The sequence below is a fragment of the Betta splendens genome, chromosome 1 (genome assembly GCF_900634795.4).
Source record: "Betta splendens chromosome 1, fBetSpl5.4, whole genome shotgun sequence".
Lineage (NCBI taxonomy): Eukaryota > Metazoa > Chordata > Actinopteri > Anabantiformes > Osphronemidae > Betta > Betta splendens.
Window position 1 is genome coordinate 10315905 of NC_040881.3, and position 21309 is coordinate 10337213.

At 45.5% G+C, this 21309-nt stretch overlaps 2 protein-coding genes across 4 annotated transcripts; one reads left to right on the forward strand and one right to left on the reverse strand.

Moving 5' to 3' along the window:
- Positions 1–141: 141 nt before the first annotated feature.
- On the reverse strand, positions 142–12352 carry polq (polymerase (DNA directed), theta). Its single transcript, XM_029144863.3, has 35 exons — positions 11570–12352; positions 11362–11473; positions 10801–11276; positions 10475–10716; positions 10105–10281; positions 9889–10019; positions 9654–9810; positions 9353–9464; positions 9074–9275; positions 8824–8965; positions 8536–8682; positions 8225–8437; positions 8001–8143; positions 7728–7908; positions 7478–7620; positions 7170–7363; positions 6801–6925; positions 6413–6656; positions 5122–6319; positions 3784–5047; positions 3492–3626; positions 3234–3421; positions 2940–3147; positions 2676–2869; positions 2431–2559; positions 2165–2339; positions 1953–2073; positions 1766–1866; positions 1602–1684; positions 1432–1533; positions 1246–1357; positions 1018–1142; positions 806–941; positions 609–715; positions 142–505 (listed from the first exon to the last, which is right to left on the reverse strand). Exons 1-35 carry the CDS (start codon positions 11638–11640, stop codon positions 392–394), a joined length of 7704 nt encoding a protein of 2567 aa, XP_029000696.1. The 5' UTR covers positions 11641–12352; the 3' UTR covers positions 142–391.
- Positions 12269–21307, forward strand: ptpn9b (protein tyrosine phosphatase non-receptor type 9b). Of its 3 annotated transcripts, none has more exons than XM_029144921.3 (13): positions 12269–12385; positions 13822–13965; positions 15200–15289; positions 15412–15536; positions 15622–15727; positions 15933–16043; positions 16131–17017; positions 17130–17226; positions 17383–17452; positions 17544–17622; positions 17831–17981; positions 18123–18330; positions 18714–21307. In XM_029144921.3, exons 1-13 carry the CDS (start codon positions 12353–12355, stop codon positions 18935–18937), a joined length of 2325 nt encoding a protein of 774 aa, XP_029000754.1. In that variant the 5' UTR covers positions 12269–12352; the 3' UTR covers positions 18938–21307. The 3 variants fall into 3 exon arrangements, with proteins under 3 accessions (XP_029000754.1, XP_029000763.1, XP_055364255.1); XM_029144930.3 differs by lacking the exon at positions 12269–12385 and adding an exon at positions 12401–12713; XM_055508280.1 differs by lacking the exon at positions 12269–12385 and adding an exon at positions 12747–13403.
- The last annotated feature ends 2 nt before the right edge of the window (positions 21308–21309 follow it).

Below are 21309 nucleotides of genomic sequence, written 5' to 3' on the forward strand. Positions count from 1 at the left end.
ATATTTTCACAAGCAACAAAAACGGCCCTAGCTCCAACTTCATATAAAGCGATTTATTGTTGTATCACTAACTAACTAAACTAACTAAATATTTTTTTGCATACTACTCCATTGGTTAAAAGAAAATGACACATGTTCAAAAGAGACAGTTTTATTATTTAAATATTCTTAATCATTATAAATAAAGCTGTATGACAAATATTACTATTTCAATAAAAATATTAATTTTGTTATACGATATACACAAGTTTAGTATTTGATGTGGAAAAAAATAACAATACAATTCATGATTGATTTTACTTTAAGAGTTCATGGATTTCTAGTGTAGTTCATTATTGTCAGTGTAGAGATTAAAACTGTTGCCTGTATGAAGGTATATGGTGCAGTGATGTCACAGGTCTAGGTCCTGCAGGTCTCCCCAGCTGGGTCCAACCTTGACTTTGGCCTTCAGTTTCACGTACAGTTTGACTGCTGACTCCATCTCCCTCTTCACTATCTGTGCAACCTGCCCGGAGAGAAAACAATTAGACAAACATGTGGAGATGTTCACCAGTGTTACTGTCCTCCTCCGCTTCTGCCCGAACTGACAATCCAGCAAATGTTCACACCTGTATGAGGTCTTGTTCTGTGGTTTCATAGATGAGCTCATCGTGGAGCTGCAGGATAAAGTAAGCTCCTCCCAGTTGAGATGCCCCGGCCCTGCGCCGACTGTTGACTGTGTGATGGGTAACAGTGAACTTAGTTAATGAAGGGCTTCAAACTAATTAAAGCACTGTCATGTCTTCCATTGTTTTGTGTGCATCACCTGAGCGTGTGTGCTGGTGCGACAGTGGAGCTGCAGGATAGGTTTGCTGCAGTCGCCTCTGGATGTTCACTGTGGCGCGTTTAACAATGTCGGCCGCTGAGCCCTGCACAGTTGTGTTCACAGCCTGACGCTCAGCCTTGGCGAGAGAGAATGTATTTAAATAGATGAAGGGGAAAAAAACCCTTTTAGATCATAATAATTCTGATCCCTACATGAGCTTTGATGTGTGGATTGCTGTTAGTGATCCCAGGCAGGTATCGCCTACGACCCATCAGAGTCTGAACATAGCTGTTCTTAATACAGTTCTTTACTGTCTCTTTAAGAAAAGCATTAATCCCTGAAAAAAAAAAACATAGACATTAATTTTAATTTTGTATCAGCACAGCTTTACACTGTTAAATGATCATATCTCCCATGTGACACTTGGATATGATAGATACCTTTGTATCTGGCCTTAAAGCTTTCAATGTAGCAGGCAGCATCATTTTCTTCCACTCCCATTTGCTCTCCCAGGCTCTTGGCGCCCATCCCATATATAATCCCATAGCAAATCTGCAGATGAACGAATGGATGATGAGATGAATGACCACGTGGCCTTGTTATTCCTCCCTCCCAGCTAGTTGGACCTGTTTAGCTTGTTGTCTGAGGTCATCTTTCACGCTCTCTGGGTCGACACCTTTCCACTCTGCAGCGATGCAGCGGAACACGTCTGCTCCTCCGTTCAGCACCTGGTGTGTGGACACACGGTTGATGGCTTGATGCTGAACAGCATCTGGGAGCCTGTAATGGCAGTTACCTGTAGAAGCCGCTGATCCTTGGAGAGGTGAGCCAGTATTCTTAGCTCCAGCTGGGAGTAATCGGCCGCCAGTATCATTCCGCCTGCAAGTGACAGCCAGAGTGAGGCTGACGCAACAGTGATAAGAGATACGGAGAGAAAGAAAACAAACGCATCATCTCAACCTGAAAAAGAGATAAATGCGTGTCTCATGCTGACGGAAAAAGCCGGGCCTTGTTCTGCTGCGCCGACTGCAGCTGAAGGCACCACGGAGCGCTTCTTCTTTCTGTAACAGAACACATCACAAAAAGTGTAATATGGTCTCAGACATTTAAATGTTTCAAGAAGCACGTGTCTATAAATGAAACGTACCCTGGTTTGGTGGTTTTGTTGCCCTTTTGTGAAGGCGGGCTCTCCCCCACCACTGTGGCCATGTAGATCTGGAAGTCTTTAGGGACGTTCTGTATGTTGGGCTCAGTGAAGCTCACTCTACCTAACAACACAATGAGGTAAATGCCATTAATATGACATTACACAGAGTGCCTGTCATAGTCTTATTTGCATGTAGGATTTATTCCTTTTACCTGTGGCTGTGTGTGTTTGGGCAACGGGGTATATTCTGTCCATTGCCAGTGTAGGGCTGTATCTTTTCTCTCTCTGCAGGGGGAACACCACTTTAGTTAAGGCGTTGGTGATCCGTCTCCACTCCAGAATCACGCCTGGCAACGGATGCAGGGGGCAAAGCTTCTCCAGAACATCCTGGCAACAACGTTTAATGTCACTTCAAACATTTCACTGCTGCTCCTGAACGTCTAAAAATGACAGATCGCGTAATGCGAAGTGGCTTCACCTTTGTGGTGCTGAACTGCTTCCCGAGACGTACTCTGCTACCTTGTCTCCGGGTGGAGCCCAGAGTCTTCTTTGCTTTTGACCCGCCCACGTCACCGTTTGGAGGCAAATGGAGCTCGAAGAACAACACCTGAAGCATCATACGGGTTTGGAGGTTATAAATACGTTTGCTCTGATGTCACCTGTCGGTCATTTTTTAATGTCATCCAAAAAAAACACGGCTGAAAGAGAGAAGATGCACTGAACCTGCGCTACGTCATCGACGCTGGTGAGGGAGAAGCTGTGTCCGGCCAGGTCGTAAGCCTGAGCTTCCAGCGCGGCGAGTTTAGCCTGCATCACGTGCTTCTGCCTCTCGCACTCCTCAACGCTGAAGCCGACCCCATTTAACTCCAACAGCGCCAGGCAGACCTGGGAGGGCATCTCCGTGTCCCTGAACACATCTGACAGCGGCACAGAGCGTTAGGACACCGCCGCCGCCGGGCCGACCGCGCACGCGCGCGCGCTCCGTACCCGTCATGCCGTCCTTTTCCAGCAGCTCGATGAGGCGGTCCGTGACTGCGAGCGCGAGCACGCTCTCGGTGGCGGCTCGGACGCGGGGGCAGTGCGCGAGCGCGTTCCCCAGGCCGTCCAGCAGGGGCAGCTCGTCGGGGCAGTAGACGGTCACCATGTTGGGCAGGGTCCTCTCCTCGCTGCCAGGATCCACCAGCCAGCACGCCACCTGCAGCGGACAGTGAGCCGCCAGCGCTCAGCTTTGGTCTGGCGTTTTGTGTGGAGAAACACTGTTCTGTGTCAAGTTTTTCCCACCTTGGGGTCTTCACACTTGCCCTCCAAGCTGACGCCACAGCTGAGGACCAGAGTCTTGTACACGTGGATGATGTCATAGGTGACGACCACAGCTGACGGGCTGCTCAGACGGGACTTCACCCGCTCCAGCCTCTCACTCACTGGCAACTCGTGGTCAAGTGGAGGAGGGGCCAAGCTGGAGCTCAAACCTGGGGATTAACAGACTCGCTTCAATTAAAATGCCTTACGTTTTCCTTCCTTGTGCGTGTTTCTTGATACCTTTACTCTGCTCTTTCTGCAGAGATATGTAGTATGCATCTCTCGCCCCCCAGCAGACGGACAGCCCAATTATTACCAGTCCGTCACTGTCTTTGACCGGAAACCCATCGGCCCCGCTTTGAGGAGCTGCTGACGCTGCACAGATAAAAGCATGAAAGAGGAGACTGCAGGCAACGCAGCGGGAGCACCAGCGCTTGTTTGTGTTGTAGCTGACCACAGAAAATGTAAATGCGCAAACATGATGACTCGTCGCTCGCGATTCACTGCAGGCTGCTGTCGGGTTTGCGGTTACCTCTCCTGTGTTTCGCTCCGATTTCGTCCCGAGGCCGCCGCTCCCTCCGTTCACAGGCCAGAGCCAGAGAGTAGCGCTCCTTTGTCTTCCACTCCCCGATGAACGTGTCAAACAGGCACCTGTCACTCGCCACGTCTATGATGGAGAAGGTCCCGGGGCGGCTGGGAGAGAGCGACGCGTCCTGGGACAACTGGAGGGAGAAGCCTTCGTCCACGGGCGACTCCGTGTCGGACGGCGGGCTGTCGCGGCCTCGGGGGGGGCTTTGGTTCAGGTCGGCGCGTGGATCAGGTTGCGGTGGACATTTGTGACCGCATCCAGACGTTGGCGGTTCATTGTCAGAAGCAGCTTTGGGTAAACGGTCGCGGCGACCTGCTCGAGGGCCGGGGCCCTCTGGGGCTGCCGGGGGCGGGGGGCGGGGGCCGGCGGGCGTGGACCGGTCCAGCGGCTGCTCCGTCAGGGGCGACTGCACGGACGAGGTGGTCAGTCTGACGCGTGGCGTGACGGGCGGCAGCTCCTGGGTGGGCGGGACGAGGTCGCCAGCGGGGCCTGGTCCGTCGGGGGCCTCCTCGGCGTGCGGCGGGGGGGGGTCTAAGGGGCGGGCGCCTCTCTCGGCTGCGGCGCGCTGCACGTCGGGCTTTCTTCCCGTGTGCACGGTGGGCTGACGCGGATCCAGAGCGTCCGCTGTGTCTGCAGCCTGGTGGTGTGTCACGGCTGTAGGGTTTTGCCAGGGCTGCTCTGACATACTAGGCCAGCGATCAAAGATCTCCTGTAAACCAGGGCTGCAGCGGACTGTACCTCCAGGCACCAGCTCTCTATTCATACCATCCTCAGGACTATCCTCAGTTTTGTCGCTTTGTACTGGCTGCGATCTCTCCGTTTGTCTCGGGAAGCTCCGCCTCTCGACGAAATCTTCTCTCACCAGCAGGGAGTCGCCCCACTCCGACAGGTTGAAGGACGACTCGCCCCACTGGATCGCCTCCCGTTTTTCCGCCTCTTGGTTGGCCAGAAGCTCGCTGCGCAGCTGCTGCCGGGGCGATGGAAGAGGACACTTGTCTCGGACACCCTGGCCTGCAGATTCCTCCTCATCGGACTGATCAGGGACCTGGTGTGGGCTCAGAGCGGCCGGCACAGAGCTGTCATACAGGCTGTCAAACAGGAAGCTACTGCTTCTGTTCATGCTCTCGGAAGCAACTGGATCGACTTCGGGGGCTTCGTTCTCATTACCGCCGTCTTCATTTTTTTCCTTTTCAGGACCAGGGGAAATCTGGGAAAACAACATAGCCTTTATGAACAGACACATACAAATTATACAGCATTTGGTTGATTGTGATCAGTTACCTGGTGGCTGCTGTTAAGGATAAGCTCCATCTGACTATCAGTGAGAGAAATGTTGAATCTAGGACATGCGGCGTCGGGCGTGACTTCCCTTGTCACTATGCCTGCTTCTACTAGTTCCTCTTCTCGCGTTCTTTCCGTTTCGACCATCCGATTTGTGTCCCTATCGTTCCCTATTCCATCCTGCTTTGTCTGCTGAAGAATGATTCTTTCTGTTTGAGTGTCTAACTCAAAGCTGTCGCCGAAACTCTCCTCTCCGTCAACAGCTCCCTGAGCTCCGTCGTCTCTCTCTTCTCCCGCGTACAGCTCAGGGGACGAGAACTTGTCCAACTCCGCGCTCTCCATCCGTCTTCGCTTGGCATCGGGGGAGAACGGGGGAACCGTTCTCTCCCTCTGGGGTCCGGGGTCAGGTGCTGAGCTGTAGGCTGCAGCCGGACAGGATGCCTGCGCCGTACCTGCGTGATCTTGTAGGCGTTTGTCACTTTGAAGGGAGTGGAGGACTCTGCTTAGGGCGCGTACGGTGGTGCCTTCCCCTTCCGACGTCCTTGCGGGACCATGTTGTCCTTCCACCCGTGACGTCGGGGCTCTGAAGCGAGGAGGGGGCATTGGAGAGGGCGAGGGCTGAGGCTGCGGCAGCAGCTTGGGTGACGTGGAGACAATCTCATCCAATTCTTGTGTCAGGCTTCTTTCACGAACGGACTGTTTTGCTTTGACCGAGTCTCTGCTCGCTCCTTTCTGACCTCCTTCCTCCTCTGAATTTTTGTGATTTTGTCTTACTTCAGCTGAATTTTCTATAGCAGTTGGCTTTTTTATGTTTATTTCTTTGGTCCTTGTTATGTTACCTCTCTCTACTGTTGGTTGATTACCTGTTTGTCCAACTACTGTCTCTGCTTTGTCTGACTTCTTAACTTTATTCTCGCTCTTCATGAGCCTGACTTCGTCTCCCTCCTTGTTGTCATCCGACTGGCTGCTGTGATGGTCGTTGAGCTTGCTGACAGTCTTTTCCGCAGGAGGTAGTGTGGTTGGATCCCACTGAACTCCTAGCTGGGCCAGATCTTCCTGAAGAAGAAGTCTTGCCTCCGATACTATTTCAACAGCTGCTTCCTGCTCTGTCAGGGCCCGTCCACCTGATACCCAGACACACCGAAGGCTCCGTCTCTCAGCTGCTTCCATCTCACTCTCATCCACTGCCCTTTTAGAGCTAAAGGAGACAGACATTCCTTATGTGTAAAATGTTCGTGCTTGTCTATTCTTAAATAATCAGATCGAATACACAGCAGCCAACGATGCCTACCTCTTAAATGGGACTGCATTCCTCAAGGCTTTCTCCACATCAGGTACGGTCGCCCTGGCTAGCTCAGCAACGGTACAGAGCCCTTGAGCGTAGAGTGCTCTGGCTCGTGTCGCGTTCAATAGGGAAACCCGGACCAGGTCGACCAGCTCCCTCTGGACTCCAAAGCTCAGCCTGGTCTGGTATTGAGACAGAAGCAGCTCCATATTGTGCCAGCCCAGACGCCTGCAGAACACGGTTACCATACCTGAGGAGACACACTTGTTCTGAGACACGTTTCAACTCTTTTTTTTTTATTTTTAAAGCACCTGCTTTAAAGCGAAACACGTGCTATGTTCTACGGTTAACATGTCCTACTCTGGCATCCTCAAAACACTGAGCAGCTCTGCACCTGCATATGTAGAAGCAGACTGCTGGAGAGACTGCAACTGCCCACGATTACAGCTGTACCTGGACGCAACGGCTGCCAGTGGCATTTCATTCACCAGATCCTGGAGCACAAGGGTGGTGAAAAACCTGTAACATGATGAAAAACACAACGTGTAATAGATTCAAACATTTCTAAAACTAGAAGTCTTTCTTGATCTAAGTCACTTAAAAAAACACCTTGTTGTAATGCAGCTTCGTAACTTCAAAGACATATTTAAAGAACCACGTTTATTAATAGAGAGTCACATTTACATTCAGTTTCATATTTCTAAAAATATATATTGAGCGACATTTTAGAAAATGAAAGGTCACCTTTAACATAGTGCTTTACCGTTTGTGAACTGCCATCTGTCGGCGCTGCTTATCCGTCTTGGCGACAAGTTTGCCGCTAACAGAACGAGCCAGGAAACCTTCCTGGACGCCCACCAGCTCTGCCACTCTCTTCATCGATGCCGAGAGCTGTTCCCACAGGCAGAAGAACTGATACCAGTCGATGGTGGTCCACTCTGCGTACAGCGGTGTGATCTGAGGAGCATTCAGGCATGAGGCTACTGAGGACTGGTGTTCAACCTTTGAGGAGCAAACAAAAACACTACGCTAGTTTAGCTTAGATGAGTAATTCTGAAGTGCTGGTGCTACCAGATACAGGATGTGCAGGTTGTTTTCCAGCACGAAGCCCTTCATAGCCCGCTGCAGATCCGCAAAGATTCCCAGAGCTTCAGGGGGCGAGAGGGAGGAGGACAGGGTGGCAGCACCAAGTTGAGTGGGACAGTAGTGCTCCTCTGGAGAGTTAGAGACAGCAGAGGACATATAGTTACTCAAATGTAGATTGTTGTAGAACATAGAACATATATATGACAACATATTCCTGGGTCAGTTGTAGAAGTACCTTGCTCGTCCTTCTGAACACTAATAAATTCATTCTGCATCAGCCATTCAACACAGTCTTCTATAGCTCCTTTGTTGGCGTCTTGGTTTCTTTCATCACATTTGATGCTGGCTGCCAGCAGAGAGGAGGCGGCATATAACCTGACATCCTGTGGGGTGCTGGCTACACCTCCAACAATGATCTGCATCGGGAGTATTGAAATGAGCGGAATATCATTTTACGTTTGTTTATTAGAAATGACAAATGTTTCCAGAAAAGGTGGAAGTTTCCTACCTCTAGGATGGCTCTCAGCATGCTAGTGGTGACACCTTCTCCTTCCCTTTTCACCAGGCAGCTGCTGATTGGCCGAAGAGAACCAGTCAAGAGGCTAATACCTTTTTGGCGCTCTACCTCTTTACACACCAGCACGCATTCACCTTGAACACACAAAAAACAAGGCATTTAAACAAGATATGCGCTCAAGTATTCATAAAAGACCCCCCAGGTCCATACTGTACCTTTGGTGTCAACTCCCTTTCTTCCTGCTCGTCCAGCCATCTGCTTGTATGTGAGCGGGTCTAACAAGTGTCCGTTGAATGTAGGCGTTCGAATGATGACCCTCCGAGCCGGGAGATTGACCCCAGATGAGAGGGTAGAGGTTGCAGCCAGGACTCTGACCGTGCCCTGACGGAACGCTCCCTCCAACATGTCGCGTTCATCAAAGGTCAGACCTACACAGAAAAAAATACAACACATGAACACAGATCAACTTTGAGCTTGCAATTTGGCCCAATTATTGGCGTTTAAACTGTTGAATTACTCTGATCACCTGCATGGTGGAAGGCCACCCCCCAGGGCACAGTTCTCTGGAGGACGGGGTCCAGTCCGGCAGGAGTCCTTTTTAGCTGCGCGATAACATTCACAAGTCCCTCGTGATCCAAACACAGTGGCTGGGCGTCAGTGTGACCCTGACGATCTGAGAAAAAGACACCACAGCCTACACTTTACACATAACACCGGTGTTATTCATTCGTAAATAATATTACATGAGACTGCGAAACATGTGTATGAGATCACAATTTGCAAAACTGTTCTTCAAATGTCACGTTTTACACACCGCTACGTCTCAGGTTGTAGAATTCTCTGGCGATGCCGTCTGCCAGTTTCTCGCACCAGTTCTTGGAGGGGCAGAAAAGCAGCACAGAGTGGCCTTCCCTCACCGTCTCGTAACACAAGCTCACTATGTGGTCATCATCCCCCTTAAAGCGGGAAGGAAGAGAGCGCGTGATTGCATTACTTGTCATGCAAAGCGCACATCTATCATGATAAAACACTGCTGGGGCTCCCAGACTGTACTTAGCACTTACCTTGATGTTGAGAGCAGGGGTGAACTGCCGGATCACAGACAGGCTCTTGTCGAAGAAGCTGCAGCCCACTTTGAGATGCTCCTGCAGGGGAACGGGTCTGTAGTCGGTCTGGTAGAGTTCTGCACCCAACCAGCTGGCGAGGAGCGAGAGGTTGGGCAAGGTGGCACTCATACCTATGATCTGTACGCCCTCAGAAAGAGACCTGTAGAAAGCAAGACTTAACACGCGCGCAATGTGCCTTTTAAATGCTGCATAACAGTTGCAGGAGGACAAACAGACCCTGTAATGTTCTGCTTCTGGGAAATGTAGCGGATTTTGGTGAGGAGCAGTTCTAGCAGATATCCTCTTCCAGAATCTCCAACCATATGTAACTCGTCCACCACTACCATACCTAGCAACATAAAGACACACTGATATACTTAAATCATTATAATAATGAGCCATTACTATTTTCCAATACCGACATTGAGTAAAATCTAAACCGTACTTGATTTTTAACAATACCTAACAAAGAAACAACACATCTGTATTTTCTAATTGCTTGTTTCTGGTGTACACATAGTTATTAAGCATGTATTACCCAGTAGTCCCATACTGTCTTCTTCAATGAGTCTGTTTATCAGGGAGTTGGCTTTCTCTATGGTGCAAACAGCTACATCCAGTGCTGTGAACCCTCCGGCAGCTGACGTGCTGCCCATATATCCCTCTACACGCACTCCTGCCTCCTCAAATATGCTCTAAAGTGGCAGAGACACAAGTGACCGTTAGACGCAGATGAACAAAGATCTATTATCTGCTTGTCAACTCTTTCCCACCTGAAGGTAGTGCATCTTCTCTTTAGCCACAGATACAAATGGCAAAATGAAAAGGGCTTTTCTTTTGGTCTCTAACACACGCTTCAACATCAGGAGCTCCGATACCAGGGTTTTCCCAGCACTAGTGGGGGCTGAAGGTAGACAATAAAAAAAAGTTTTAAAAAAAGAACACTGATGCTTTTTTTTATTGCTTTGGTGAAAAATGTATTTCCTCACCAGAGTACACAAGGTTACCTCCCTGCAACACCTGCCCAACGGTGAGGCACTGAGCCTGCCACTCAAACATGTGAGTCACTCCATGCTTCTGGTAGCATTCTAGCACAGCTTTTGGCAAACCCCAACTGGATAAGAGCAGCTTTTCAGTTTGGTCTGTTGGTGCACACAAGGCAGTTCCTGCAGCAGAACACACAAAGATATTCTCTTAACATGTAATATTATATTATCTCTACACTGAAGAAAGAGTTGAACAACACAACTTGAGGATTGCAAGAAGATCAAAAATTAACAAAAGCCTAGTGATTTCTATTCCAGAGATACAAATTATTGTATCGCTAGAATAATTTACAACTGCTCTTAAATACTGCACCTGGTTGAGGTAAGGTTTCACTAAGAGTACTGAGCTCTAACCCACTGGGAACCGTGAGCACAGAGGCAGAGTGGTTCTGTAGTGACTGCTGGAGTTGGGCCTTCCTCATGGCAGCTGCCAACTGCGTGGTGTTGAACAAGATGTAGTCTTTGGATACATCAAGAGGTGGAAAGAAATTTCTATTTAACTTTCTTTCCTCATTGCTGAGAGAAGGGCTTGTTCTTCTTGATAATGCATTCTGCCTGTTGAAAGAGTGCCAGAAACAATGCTTTTCATCAAATAAGCTGAAAAATTAAATCTTTAAAATAATGCTAATTCTGACTCACTTGTTAGAAATTTGTGCTTGATTGTTGTTTTTTAATTCTTGACAAGTTGGAACACTGATGTAGGCACAAGCAGGCACTGCTTGGCCATTTCCTGGGTCTCTCTGAACATGCTCTGCTTCCTCCGGGTCTTCGTTGAAGAGAAGTTTCTGTGCAAGATCTTTGCAGTCAGCTGTCCACCCTGGTTTCTTACAGTCAGTAACACGCCCACAGATTCTCCCCTCTGTCGTGTGGGCTCTGTCCGATCTCTGGAGTGTAGTTTGGAAAGCTGGTACGTCCCTCTCACTATGTGCAATTAGTGCAAGGCATGGTGAAGGAGCAGCTGATGATGCTGGCTCTTCCTGTGCATATATGTTTGTGGGTGCTGGACCAACATTGTGAGTTGCAGGCTTCACAGGTTCAACAGAATCTAACACCTGTAACATCTCGTTATCAAGAGCTAATGTGGATTCTCCCAGTGGAAACACTGCTCCTCCACCCTAAAACAGCAAATAATTAGAAGTTATTTGTGATCTATATCGGTTTAAAAAAATGAGTTTAAAAAGTTCCAGCTGTCAAACTCACCATTGGTCTGTTTCTGTTGGTGTTTTGTGATCTGTTTGTTTTATCTGACAGATAACAGCTTTTCTGAAACAGGACATCTGCTTGTGGGGCCTCATCATCATCACCCTGGAAGCTGTGCTCAGAAATTGTATATTAATCACCAGCAAAATAAAGTGAGAAAAATGCATAATAATAATAGCATAATGTTGTTAATTATACTTATATTTACCCTTTGTTCTTCTTGATCTGGTGCTGTCCCATGTAGCTTTTCCTTTTCGGAGGAGGACCTAATGTGCTCATAACGAAGAAGTGCGATTGCTGCTGTTTTTGATAAACCCCCGAGTAGATGTATGTTAAATATCATGACATCAGTTTCATATTAGACACGGATTTATAAACTCGATTTAACAATGTGTATTACCAGTATAGAACGGAACAAAGCAATCTAAGCTGCACATCTCAATATTTACTCTGCTAACTGTAAACATGTTATTTCTAATACCAACGCTGAACAGCTCTAAAATCAAAAAGGCCGCCGCAGAGCCGCTCCGGTGTTTCACAAAAACAGTCCGATGGAACAAATGCTCCGACAGAAAGGTTCCCAAACAACCTAGTTTAGTTAGACTACTATTAAAATAACAACCAGCACTAGGCTTATCTACACTGTACTATAGACACTGTATTACATCATCGTTCTTGAGTTGTATTGTACAGTGTATTGTCAACATCAACGTGCTTGAGTTGGGTGTAATAACACTTTTTCTTGAAAAATTAGCAACCCCTAATATAAATGCACGTAATGTTTTTTTAGTACCCTCGGGACTATATAAAGTGTACGTTTTACAGATATATACAATTTGCAGTATTTGTGCTGAACTATATTCACATATATGATTCATATGAACGACGATAATGTGAATGGATGTGGGCGGGGCCTCGTGCTCTGTCTTGGGGTGTAGGGCGTGCGAGTGACTAGTGGGCGCGCCCGCTGCGACGTTGCGGAGGTTTCAAGATGGCGGAAGCCCTGACACCTCAGGAGCAGCTGGTAAGGGAGTGTTGATGTGTTTTGTCATATCTCCCTGTTGTGTTCAGCGTGTACAACGGCCACATTCAGTTTCCTTTGTGAATGGCGTTGTTATCGTATGTTTTGTCGGGTCATTTGTTCCCCGGGAACATCGTAGTCTTGTATGCCGCCCTGGCCCATTCGCACCCTCCGGAGCCGACTGACTCCGGTGTGAGTGACAGCCGTTAGCATGCGTGCATGATGGCGTTTGCTAACGCTAGCTGGAAGGAATCACTAAACTGGCTATGCATCTACAACATTACATGGGTTAAAATGAGCTGCATAGTTGGTTTCGTTGTACTCAAGATAAGTATGTGTACTTCATTATGTATATTTAGCCCAAAACATGTGGCTTGTATTTAAGACTTGAGTTAGCCAATCATCTACCACATGTAACCGACCCGCTAGCTGATGCTAATAGCTTTTGTTGACTCGCATGGAATTTCCTCGACAGCTACCTTACCCAACTTATTTTGGCGTGAAGGTCAAAAATGACAAACCGGCATTAGTTCAACAATCACATGTCATCGCGTTGCGTTACGTAGTTAAGAGTGTTGTGTGCTTGGAGCCTTCCAGTTTAGTGTCCTGTCTATCGGATTTACGGTAGAGATTTCACAGAAGAGATCCCCCAGTTCCTAGCATTGTTGTTACCATCACTTTCTAGTGAAGGGGGTGGGCCTGTCATTGATGGCAAACATCGAATACTACGCAGCGATTCTGAAGACTCCTCCGTTTTATGTTTGTTTTGGCTTCATTTATGCTGATGAGCCAATATGATTTGAAGTTTCAAATTGTTATTTCATCATTGCTCAGATTGCCCGCATCGATTAGTCGCTCGGAAGGCGAGTCTCCTACTGCATGTTTGATGCTTTTATGATGGAGTTAGCTCGCTGCTGAACTTGGCGACCTGATGTAATGTTTCGCTTGATGCCACCAAGGTTCGTTTACTTGCAATTTGCCAGAACCTGCCAGTGAGTATGCAAGATGCAAGACACATCATGTAGGTATAACATCGGCATGTAAATAATTGACTGTCAAACAATTCCAGATTCACATTCATCCTTGTAATAGGGGAGTGTGTATAGGTTTTTATATGTTACTGATAAAATAATTGTATACTTTGCTTTTGCTGTTTTCAAATTTGGAGGAATGTTGCAAACCACCTGGGTGGAAACAAACTGACCGTTGTCTTCTTGGTCTTGTATACAATTGCTTGAGCACTCACTAAGAGATGCCAGTCTGCTTCCAGCATCTGTATAATTTTATTGTCGCTGGGAAAGAATTATAAAGCTGAAAGGCCTGGCATCATAGCCTGATTTGCGCGTCTTTGTTGTGCTCCCTACTAATTTCACCTCGCATACACAACCTACAACGACCCAGCTTTTTTTCCTTGCTTATGTTTCATCACATCTGTCCAGGCTGTGGAGGAGTTCCTGAGGGAGGTACATAGCAGGGAGCAGCCTCAAAGTGCTGGGCTCGTCTCCCAACCTACAGCTGTAAAGTTTCTTATGGCCAGAAAGTTTGATGTCTCCAGAGCCATTGACCTCTTCCAAGCCTACAAGGTACAGTAGAGCTTTGTTGGCCATGTAACTGAAGCCATTAAACGCTCTGTTACATTGCTATTAGGAATTAAGAATGGCTAAAGCTTTTTATCCACTTGCACTATTTTGTTTGTTGTAGTTTACGTTATTTTATTGTTGGTATACATTTTTACTTTTAAATAAAAAGAAAGAAGCATTTGTTATTTTTACATAACATGAAACTGTCAAATTGAGTCTTCTCAATTATTCTTTTTCCAAATCTTTTATGTACTGGTATTTCAAATGAGCCAAATCAGTAGAAGGTTTCTATAGTAATAGTGGTAAAAATGATTTAGCTCACAATTCAATATTACATTCGTAGTCTAATACTGCTCAATGTTCAACAGCAGCATACTTAATTGTGCTTTTTTTTAATTTGTCATCTAAGTGTTTTGGAAATGTGCCTGCAGACCTTGCATAATGTGTTGATCACTATATTACAGAGGGGCTTCCAGCCACAATGTGACAATAAAACTGCTTCACCCTGAAACGCTTGATTTTGAAGTGCAAAACAAAGCATAAGTTGCCACTCACAGCAAGCTCTATGGTACATAAAAGTCAAAGGTCCACCTAGATAAACTTTGACCTCAGTGCACATTGATGCACAGTTGCATCGACAAGAGAAACAAGGCCTCTAGCCAGGCACCAAATGCAAAATGGAGGGAACTCTGTGTCTGAATTCTTATATTAGAGAAGGCATGTCTGGTATTTTATATATTATTATATATTAAAGTAGACAAATATTGAGTAATCATATTCCTCCAGACTCTCCCCCACTATGGAAGTATTGTATTAAGGTAATGACTTTAAAAATACCGTAGTTCATACACAGTACTAAAAACTTAACACATTACAGTGATTTAGTTTTGTCGCACATTTGTAAAGCTTATTTCGTTCTAAATCCAGCTGCCAGTGGTGGCGAAAAACACAAGCCGGGTAACAGGTCTTAGCTTGTTGTTCAGTTCTGGTTGTGTTTCCTTTAGAATGTTAGTTCACAGTACAGTGAGTGTATAAAATATCAATAAAAAATAATAAATCTATGACAAAATCTCAGCAAAGAACAACAAAGACTTGACATCTGAATGGGATTTTTTTTGCTCCATGCATATTCTGGGGAAGGCGAAAATGATATTCACAGAACTAATGTTTGCTTATTTGCTGACTAAGCTAATAATTTTGTGTTCTTCCCATTTTTACCTTCATGCATCACAATTAGAACACAAGAATCAAAGAGGGCATCATTAATATAAACCCAGACGAGGAGCCGCTACGCTCTGAGCTGCTTAGTGGTAAATTTACAGTCCTGGTAAGTAGTGCACAAAAGACACCTAATGCGAAGAAAAGTTGTCATGATGAGAATATAAGCCTGTCACAATGCTGATTAAATTTGCGCTGACGTGTATAATAGCCTGTTGACGTTCTCTCCAGCCTGGCCGAGATGCAAAGGGCGCTGCTCTGGCCCTCTTCACAGCTCGTCTTCATCGGCCAGATCTCACCACCCACAAAGCTGTGCTTCAGGCCATCATCTATCAGCTGGACAAAGCCATAGAGAGGTGATAACCTAATCTCAATGAACTTCTTTAGCCTTCTTTGATCCAACTCATCTGTTATTAATTAAAAATCTGTATTCATTTCCAGTGTCCAAACTCAGAGAGACGGACTCATATTTATCTACGACATGACCAGCTCTAGCTATGGAAATTTTGACTATGAGCTCTGTGTCAAGATCCTCAATTTGCTAAAGGTAAACATGAGAAACATTGCTCATGAAACAACGTTGCTCTGTAAATGGGGTGTTCACACAATTTCATCAAACACAATAAATGGCCTGCTGTCACTTTGATTCCATGCTTGTCATTAACCCATCTTTTGCCTGCCATTTATCTTTCAATGGTAAAGCACAAACAAAGTTTGGTCAAACTTTGTCATGTGGTGTTTTTATGTCACAGGGGGCATTTCCAGCCCGTCTAAAATGTGTCTTCATTGTGTCATCACCGCTTTGGTTTCGAGCACCTTTTGCTGTTCTTCGCCTGTTTGTGCGCGAGAAGCTGCGAGAAAGGGTATGTGTGTCTATTTTCATCTGAGGATTATGTAAAAAATTATATGATATATGGGCTTTCATTGAAATAAGTGCTTTGTTTTACCAGGTGTGCACTGTGAAATCTCATGAGCTGGCCAGTCACATCCCGGTCTCTTCTCTTCCTGAGCATCTGGGTGGGACCTCCCAGTACAGCCACGTGGCTTGGATTCAATCCTGCATTAATGTTCACACAAACAGTGTTCAGGGTGACACGCAAGAACATGACGCACACGACTGTGTGGGAAACCTGCTGCGCTCCTACAGTTTAGAGTGCAGCAACCCAAGCGCAGGCGCTACACTGTCTCACAGCCATATAAATGCACAGTTAGGACCTGAAGTAGCTGTGGTCAACTCCAACTGCTACGACGATAGCAATGCTAATCCACACAACCACTGTGGTGTGGTGGAGGGCAGGACTCGAGGCTTAGACCAATACCAGCCGAGCTCACATGCTGCTGCAAACAGGCTACACGCCAACCACCAACACTGGAACGGATCAGCAGTGAGTGGAGTCAACATGGCTGTCAGTGGCTCTGTGCCCAATGCTAACATGAATGGTCGTGGCTGCCACGCTCCTCCTCAGTCAGACACACCTCCTGACACACCGCTTTCCCAGAAAGGTGATGGGAGTGCTGTTGATGGCAAGGCAGCGGACTCGCTCCATAGATCTCAGAATGAGAACATGGAGAAAGAGGAAGGGGTGCCACCGTTGCCCCAGAAATCCTTGCCTCGCCCGCCGCACCAACCTTCCACTCAGTCCTCACCCCTGTCATCATCATGGGGTCCTGATGATGAGAATCGTTGCATAGAGGTGTCTGTTCACATGCCAGAGCCTGGAGGAATGACAGTGCACGAGTTGGTGGAGCATGTGAAGAGGAAGAAGAAAAAGGGGATATATCAGGAATATGAAGAGATCCGTAAGGAGCCACCCGCAGGCACCTTTGACTACTCCAAGTAATAACATTTTTTTTTTTTATAACTCTACAGTGGTAACAGAAGATTAAATGATAAAACATAATAGCAATCACTAATTTGATTAGTTATGTTTTAAATCTTTCTTTTACAGGAAACTGTCCAATCAGATAAAAAATAGGTATAGTGATGTTCTCTGCCTGGATCAGTCACGAGTGCGACTTTGTGAACTCTCTGATGATGAGGACGAGGTAATTATGAAATTATTGATTATAAAAAAATGTAAAGGTATTTTTAACAAATTACTTTTTTCTTTAATTTAATTTTTTATATTAATGGACTATATATAAGTGTGGAAATCTTTGAATGGAAGGACGTGACTGACACCCTCGTCACTGTTTTTGTAGACATCAGATTACATTAATGCCAGTTTCATGGATGGGTACAAGAGGAGCAACGCTTACATCGCTACTCAGGGTGAGAGGCTGAGCAAAATGTTTTTCAGCTGCAATTTTACTCTTAGACTCCAGTAAGCTTCCATGGCCTGACCAAACTTTGCATCCTTCAGGTCCATTGCCAAAAACATATGTTGACTTCTGGCGCATGGTGTGGGAACAAATGGTACTCATAATTGTCATGACCACCAGGTGAGGCTCCTTTACTAATTATTTGTCAGGCCAGGCAGACACTCTATGCATTGAGCTTGGTTTGTTTTGTCTGCCTGAGTAATTGAGGTTGTGCGCAAAGGCAGCCACACAAGAGTAATGTTAAAACAAAACAAAATTGTAACCTGTACAAAGTGTTTGCTTGCATGAACGGTAGAACGTGATCTTTATAGAAAATGTCTCGTCTCAGGGTGGTGGAGCGTGGCCGTGTCAAGTGTGGTCAGTACTGGCCGCTTGAGGAGGGCAGGACTGAGCACTATGGCTATTTCATGGTCAAGAACACACATATCCAGGAGTTTCATGATTTTAAACTCTCTCATCTTGAACTCTACAACACACAGGTAAAACACATTGATTGCTTTTGTTTGTTTATTATTAGTCCCAGATTCAAAGTAATGATTCAAATGTCCAGATGAGTTTAAAGGAAATCTAAAATGTAACGGTATTCTTCCACTTGTCCAACCTGTCCGTGTCCTTCTTAGTCCGGAGAGACCCGGGAGGTTTGTCACTACCTCTATGTCAGCTGGCCAGACTTTGGGGTTCCCAAGAGTGCGTCGGCTATGTTGGACTTTCGTGAGCATGTACTTCAGAGGAGGGACGCTGCAGTTCACAGCCTAGGATCTAGTTGGAGAGGGCCTCCGGGAGGCCCCCCTGTGGTGGTCCACTGCAGTGCTGGTATTGGCCGCACAGGTAAACAAACCATTGCTAATGTGATGAAATGCTTAAGGTTTAGCACAAATACTCACCTCAGCACAGTGTAACCTTACACTTCTATGTGATAGAGAAAGTCTAGAAATGGAGTTACTGTCGACACATGACTTTATCTACTGTAAATGTTCATCAAAGCGGTGTCAACATATGGTTGAACTAGCGGTACTAAGAATACAGATTTCTTTGAACAAGAGATGTGGCTCCTTCCCAGTATTTAGCAGATACCATAGACACAGAGTGGAAACCCCTTGTTTTGTTGTGCCTTTGCGGTTCTTTTTTTCGCCTTCATTGCCCTAGATTGTGTAAAGGATTCCTAGTAATTGTTGTGTTCCTTGTGTAACTTCTCTTTGTTCTTTGTCTAGGCACATTCTGTACACTGGACATCTGCCTGTCCCGACTGGAGGACATTGGCACAGTAGACATTTGCCAGACAGTGCGGCGGATGCGAACACAAAGGGCTTTCAGCATCCAGACCTGGGACCAGTATCACTTCTGCTACACTGCAGTCATCGAGTATGCCCAGCGTCATGGGAAACTGAGTCCGGTGCAGTGGTCTGACTCAGACCTGGAGACTGACAGCGAATAAGAGACATGGATGGATAACTAAGCATATGGGATAGCCAACACAAGACGAGATCATAGGAATGACGGTGCGAGGAAAGGCATTCTGGGAAGTTCTCAGGAGAACAGTGACTGTTCTGCCATAATAGAGAAGTAACAAAGAACTTAGAGGCTGTTTTGGCTGTTAATAAAATGACGCAGACTTCCACAGTTGCTCTTCTTTAACAAGCAGAAAGATGAAGGACATGAGGAACAAGAGAGGGAAAAATACAGGGAGTGTGGACTGTGCGTTGCATCACTCATTGAGCAAGCTGCCCTGCCATTTTCAAAGCCTCTCTTTACCTAGAAAACTACAGGGGACTTGGGTTGCCCTGAACCTGTCTTGTTGACAAGATGATGTACGAGTTGTAGCATTTTTTTACGGACCTTCACATGAGGAATGACGAACCTGAACTTTATCCGCTGAAGCCCTCCAAACCCCACCTTTTTTGTCTTTTTGTATTTCTTGTTTCTTTTCGACTCTGACCAAGTCTGTGACTACAGATTTCAATGTGAAGGGTGTGGAAAGTTTAAACTTGGAAAACGTGTGTTTTTTTGTTTTTTGTTTTTTCTGTTTTTTTATGTTGAGAGGAAATGATTCTGCATGAGCAAATGGTCCATGTCATTATTTCTATGGTGCATTTTCTACGTGTGTTTCATATTTGCGCATATGTAGACTAACTTTTCAAAGCCAAAGTCTTCACCCTGAATGCTTGGATGTACTCCTTACTGAGATATTATAGACTGAAGCCTATGTATATTCTTGTAACATACATTTATACAATATTGTGCATAATAACAGCCTCTTACAGAAGAGCAAAAAAGCCTTATTTAATGTAATTGATTTACCATTGAAGAAACGTCTATGTAGCGAGCCAGTCAATGACAAAATACAGAAGACTTCTGGTATGAAAAATGATATTTTAAAAATCTGTGTGGTTTGTCAGGTCTAAAAACATCTTTACTGTCGTTCTGACTGGACGAGCTTAAGTAATTTGGCCTTAACTTGATTCACTGCCTCATTGTTCTCAGACCTAAATCATACCTGAAACTGTAACTTGTTTGACTTTTGCTTTAGTTCTTTCCAATTCAGATTATCAATCCACTGTTTTTTTTATTTATGAGGAATAGTCTGCCTCAGATAACGGTGCCTTCAAGTTTCAAGTCTTTAGGTTAATTTCTAAATAATAATAATAATAATGATAATAATACTCAATATAGCACACTTGCTTAGGGTACATTACCTATGGTATCACACAGGACACCCACATTTTGCCTCAGAGCCTACTCCTGTACATAATATACTACTTACTAATAACAAAAGTAGTGTGTTATCTGGGAGTGAGCTCTGGTTTGAGATGTGGATAACTTATCATTTGACCTCAGGGGGTTATTCTAGAAATTATTTGCCTAGTTTCAAAGATCAATTTCTTGGTTTGCTTCTGATAAATTATCATTTAATAAATAAGTATCCTTTATTCAGTATTTCTTACTGTATTGTATCCTACTATATTTATGTCTTTGTAAAACCTCTAAAATATTGAATTCAGTGAATGTTGGTACGATGCTACAAAGAAAACAAACCAGTGATTGCATTTGATAAGCTGAGAATCAGATGGGGAGTGTATTTTTGTTGTTGTTAACAATGAAATTTTAGTGAAAAATATATCTAATCGTATTTTCAGGACTGACATGTATAGGTGATTGGTTCGGTTTAAGGAAGGGGGTGAGGGTGGAAGCAACAATGTATTCAGAGAGCTTATTGTTGACCTCCTGGAAACATGGTGAAATTAACAACCTACCATCTGGTATGTATGCCAAGGAAAAAGCAGAAAAAGAGCAAAAAAATGGTTGTTACACGTTTTAAATTGGTCAAGGTTTATCAGCATGAATAGAGAGCCTTGAATGTTTTTGGGGGTACTGGCGTCCAAGCTGTTTAGTGAATGCCGGCAGATTTTATTGGTGAATGTGGACCCTTCATCTCTTAATGCCAAAGGCCCAGGCTCACCCTAAAGATTATTTTCCTATGATACATCACCCACACCCTGTCAGCATGGACCCACGGGTGCAGTCTTGCCTTTGTGTACTGTACAGCACCACAGGAACATTTGTAACCATGATGTGTATGTACAAAATCGTAGTGCGGATAAGCAAGAGCCTCGGCTTCGTCCCCATACGACTTTTAATTTGTTTCATGAGAAACTGTCATCGGTGTTGATTTAATGTTTCTATCTTTCTGTGCTTTAAGTTCTCGTGAACTGAATTGAAATTGACCTTTCACATGCTGTCAACCCAGCTGTCCCATTAAAGCGATGATATTACTATGTTGAATGAATATAAAGCCAAGTGATCTGTTTT

What these genes read in the sequence shown, in the direction of transcription:
- polq (XM_029144863.3), bottom strand. Translation starts at nt 11,640, where the DNA reads ATGAGCACATTAGGTCCTCCTCCGAAAAGGAAAAGCTACATGGGACAG. An exon ending in TCCTTAACAGCAGCCACCAG is followed by an intron (nt 5,048 to 5,121) that starts GTAACTGATCAC and finishes TTGTTTTCCCAG; the next exon opens with ATTTCCCCTGGTCCTGAAAA. An exon ending in CGCATTTATCTCTTTTTCAG is followed by an intron (nt 1,685 to 1,765) that starts GTTGAGATGATG and finishes TGTCACTTGCAG; the next exon opens with GCGGAATGATACTGGCGGCC.
- ptpn9b (XM_029144921.3), top strand. Translation starts at nt 12,353, where the DNA reads ATGGCGGAAGCCCTGACACCTCAGGAGCAGCTG. An exon ending in GTGGTAAATTTACAGTCCTG is followed by an intron (nt 15,290 to 15,411) that starts GTAAGTAGTGCA and finishes CGTTCTCTCCAG; the next exon opens with CCTGGCCGAGATGCAAAGGG. An exon ending in CGCTTACATCGCTACTCAGG is followed by an intron (nt 17,453 to 17,543) that starts GTGAGAGGCTGA and finishes TGCATCCTTCAG; the next exon opens with GTCCATTGCCAAAAACATAT.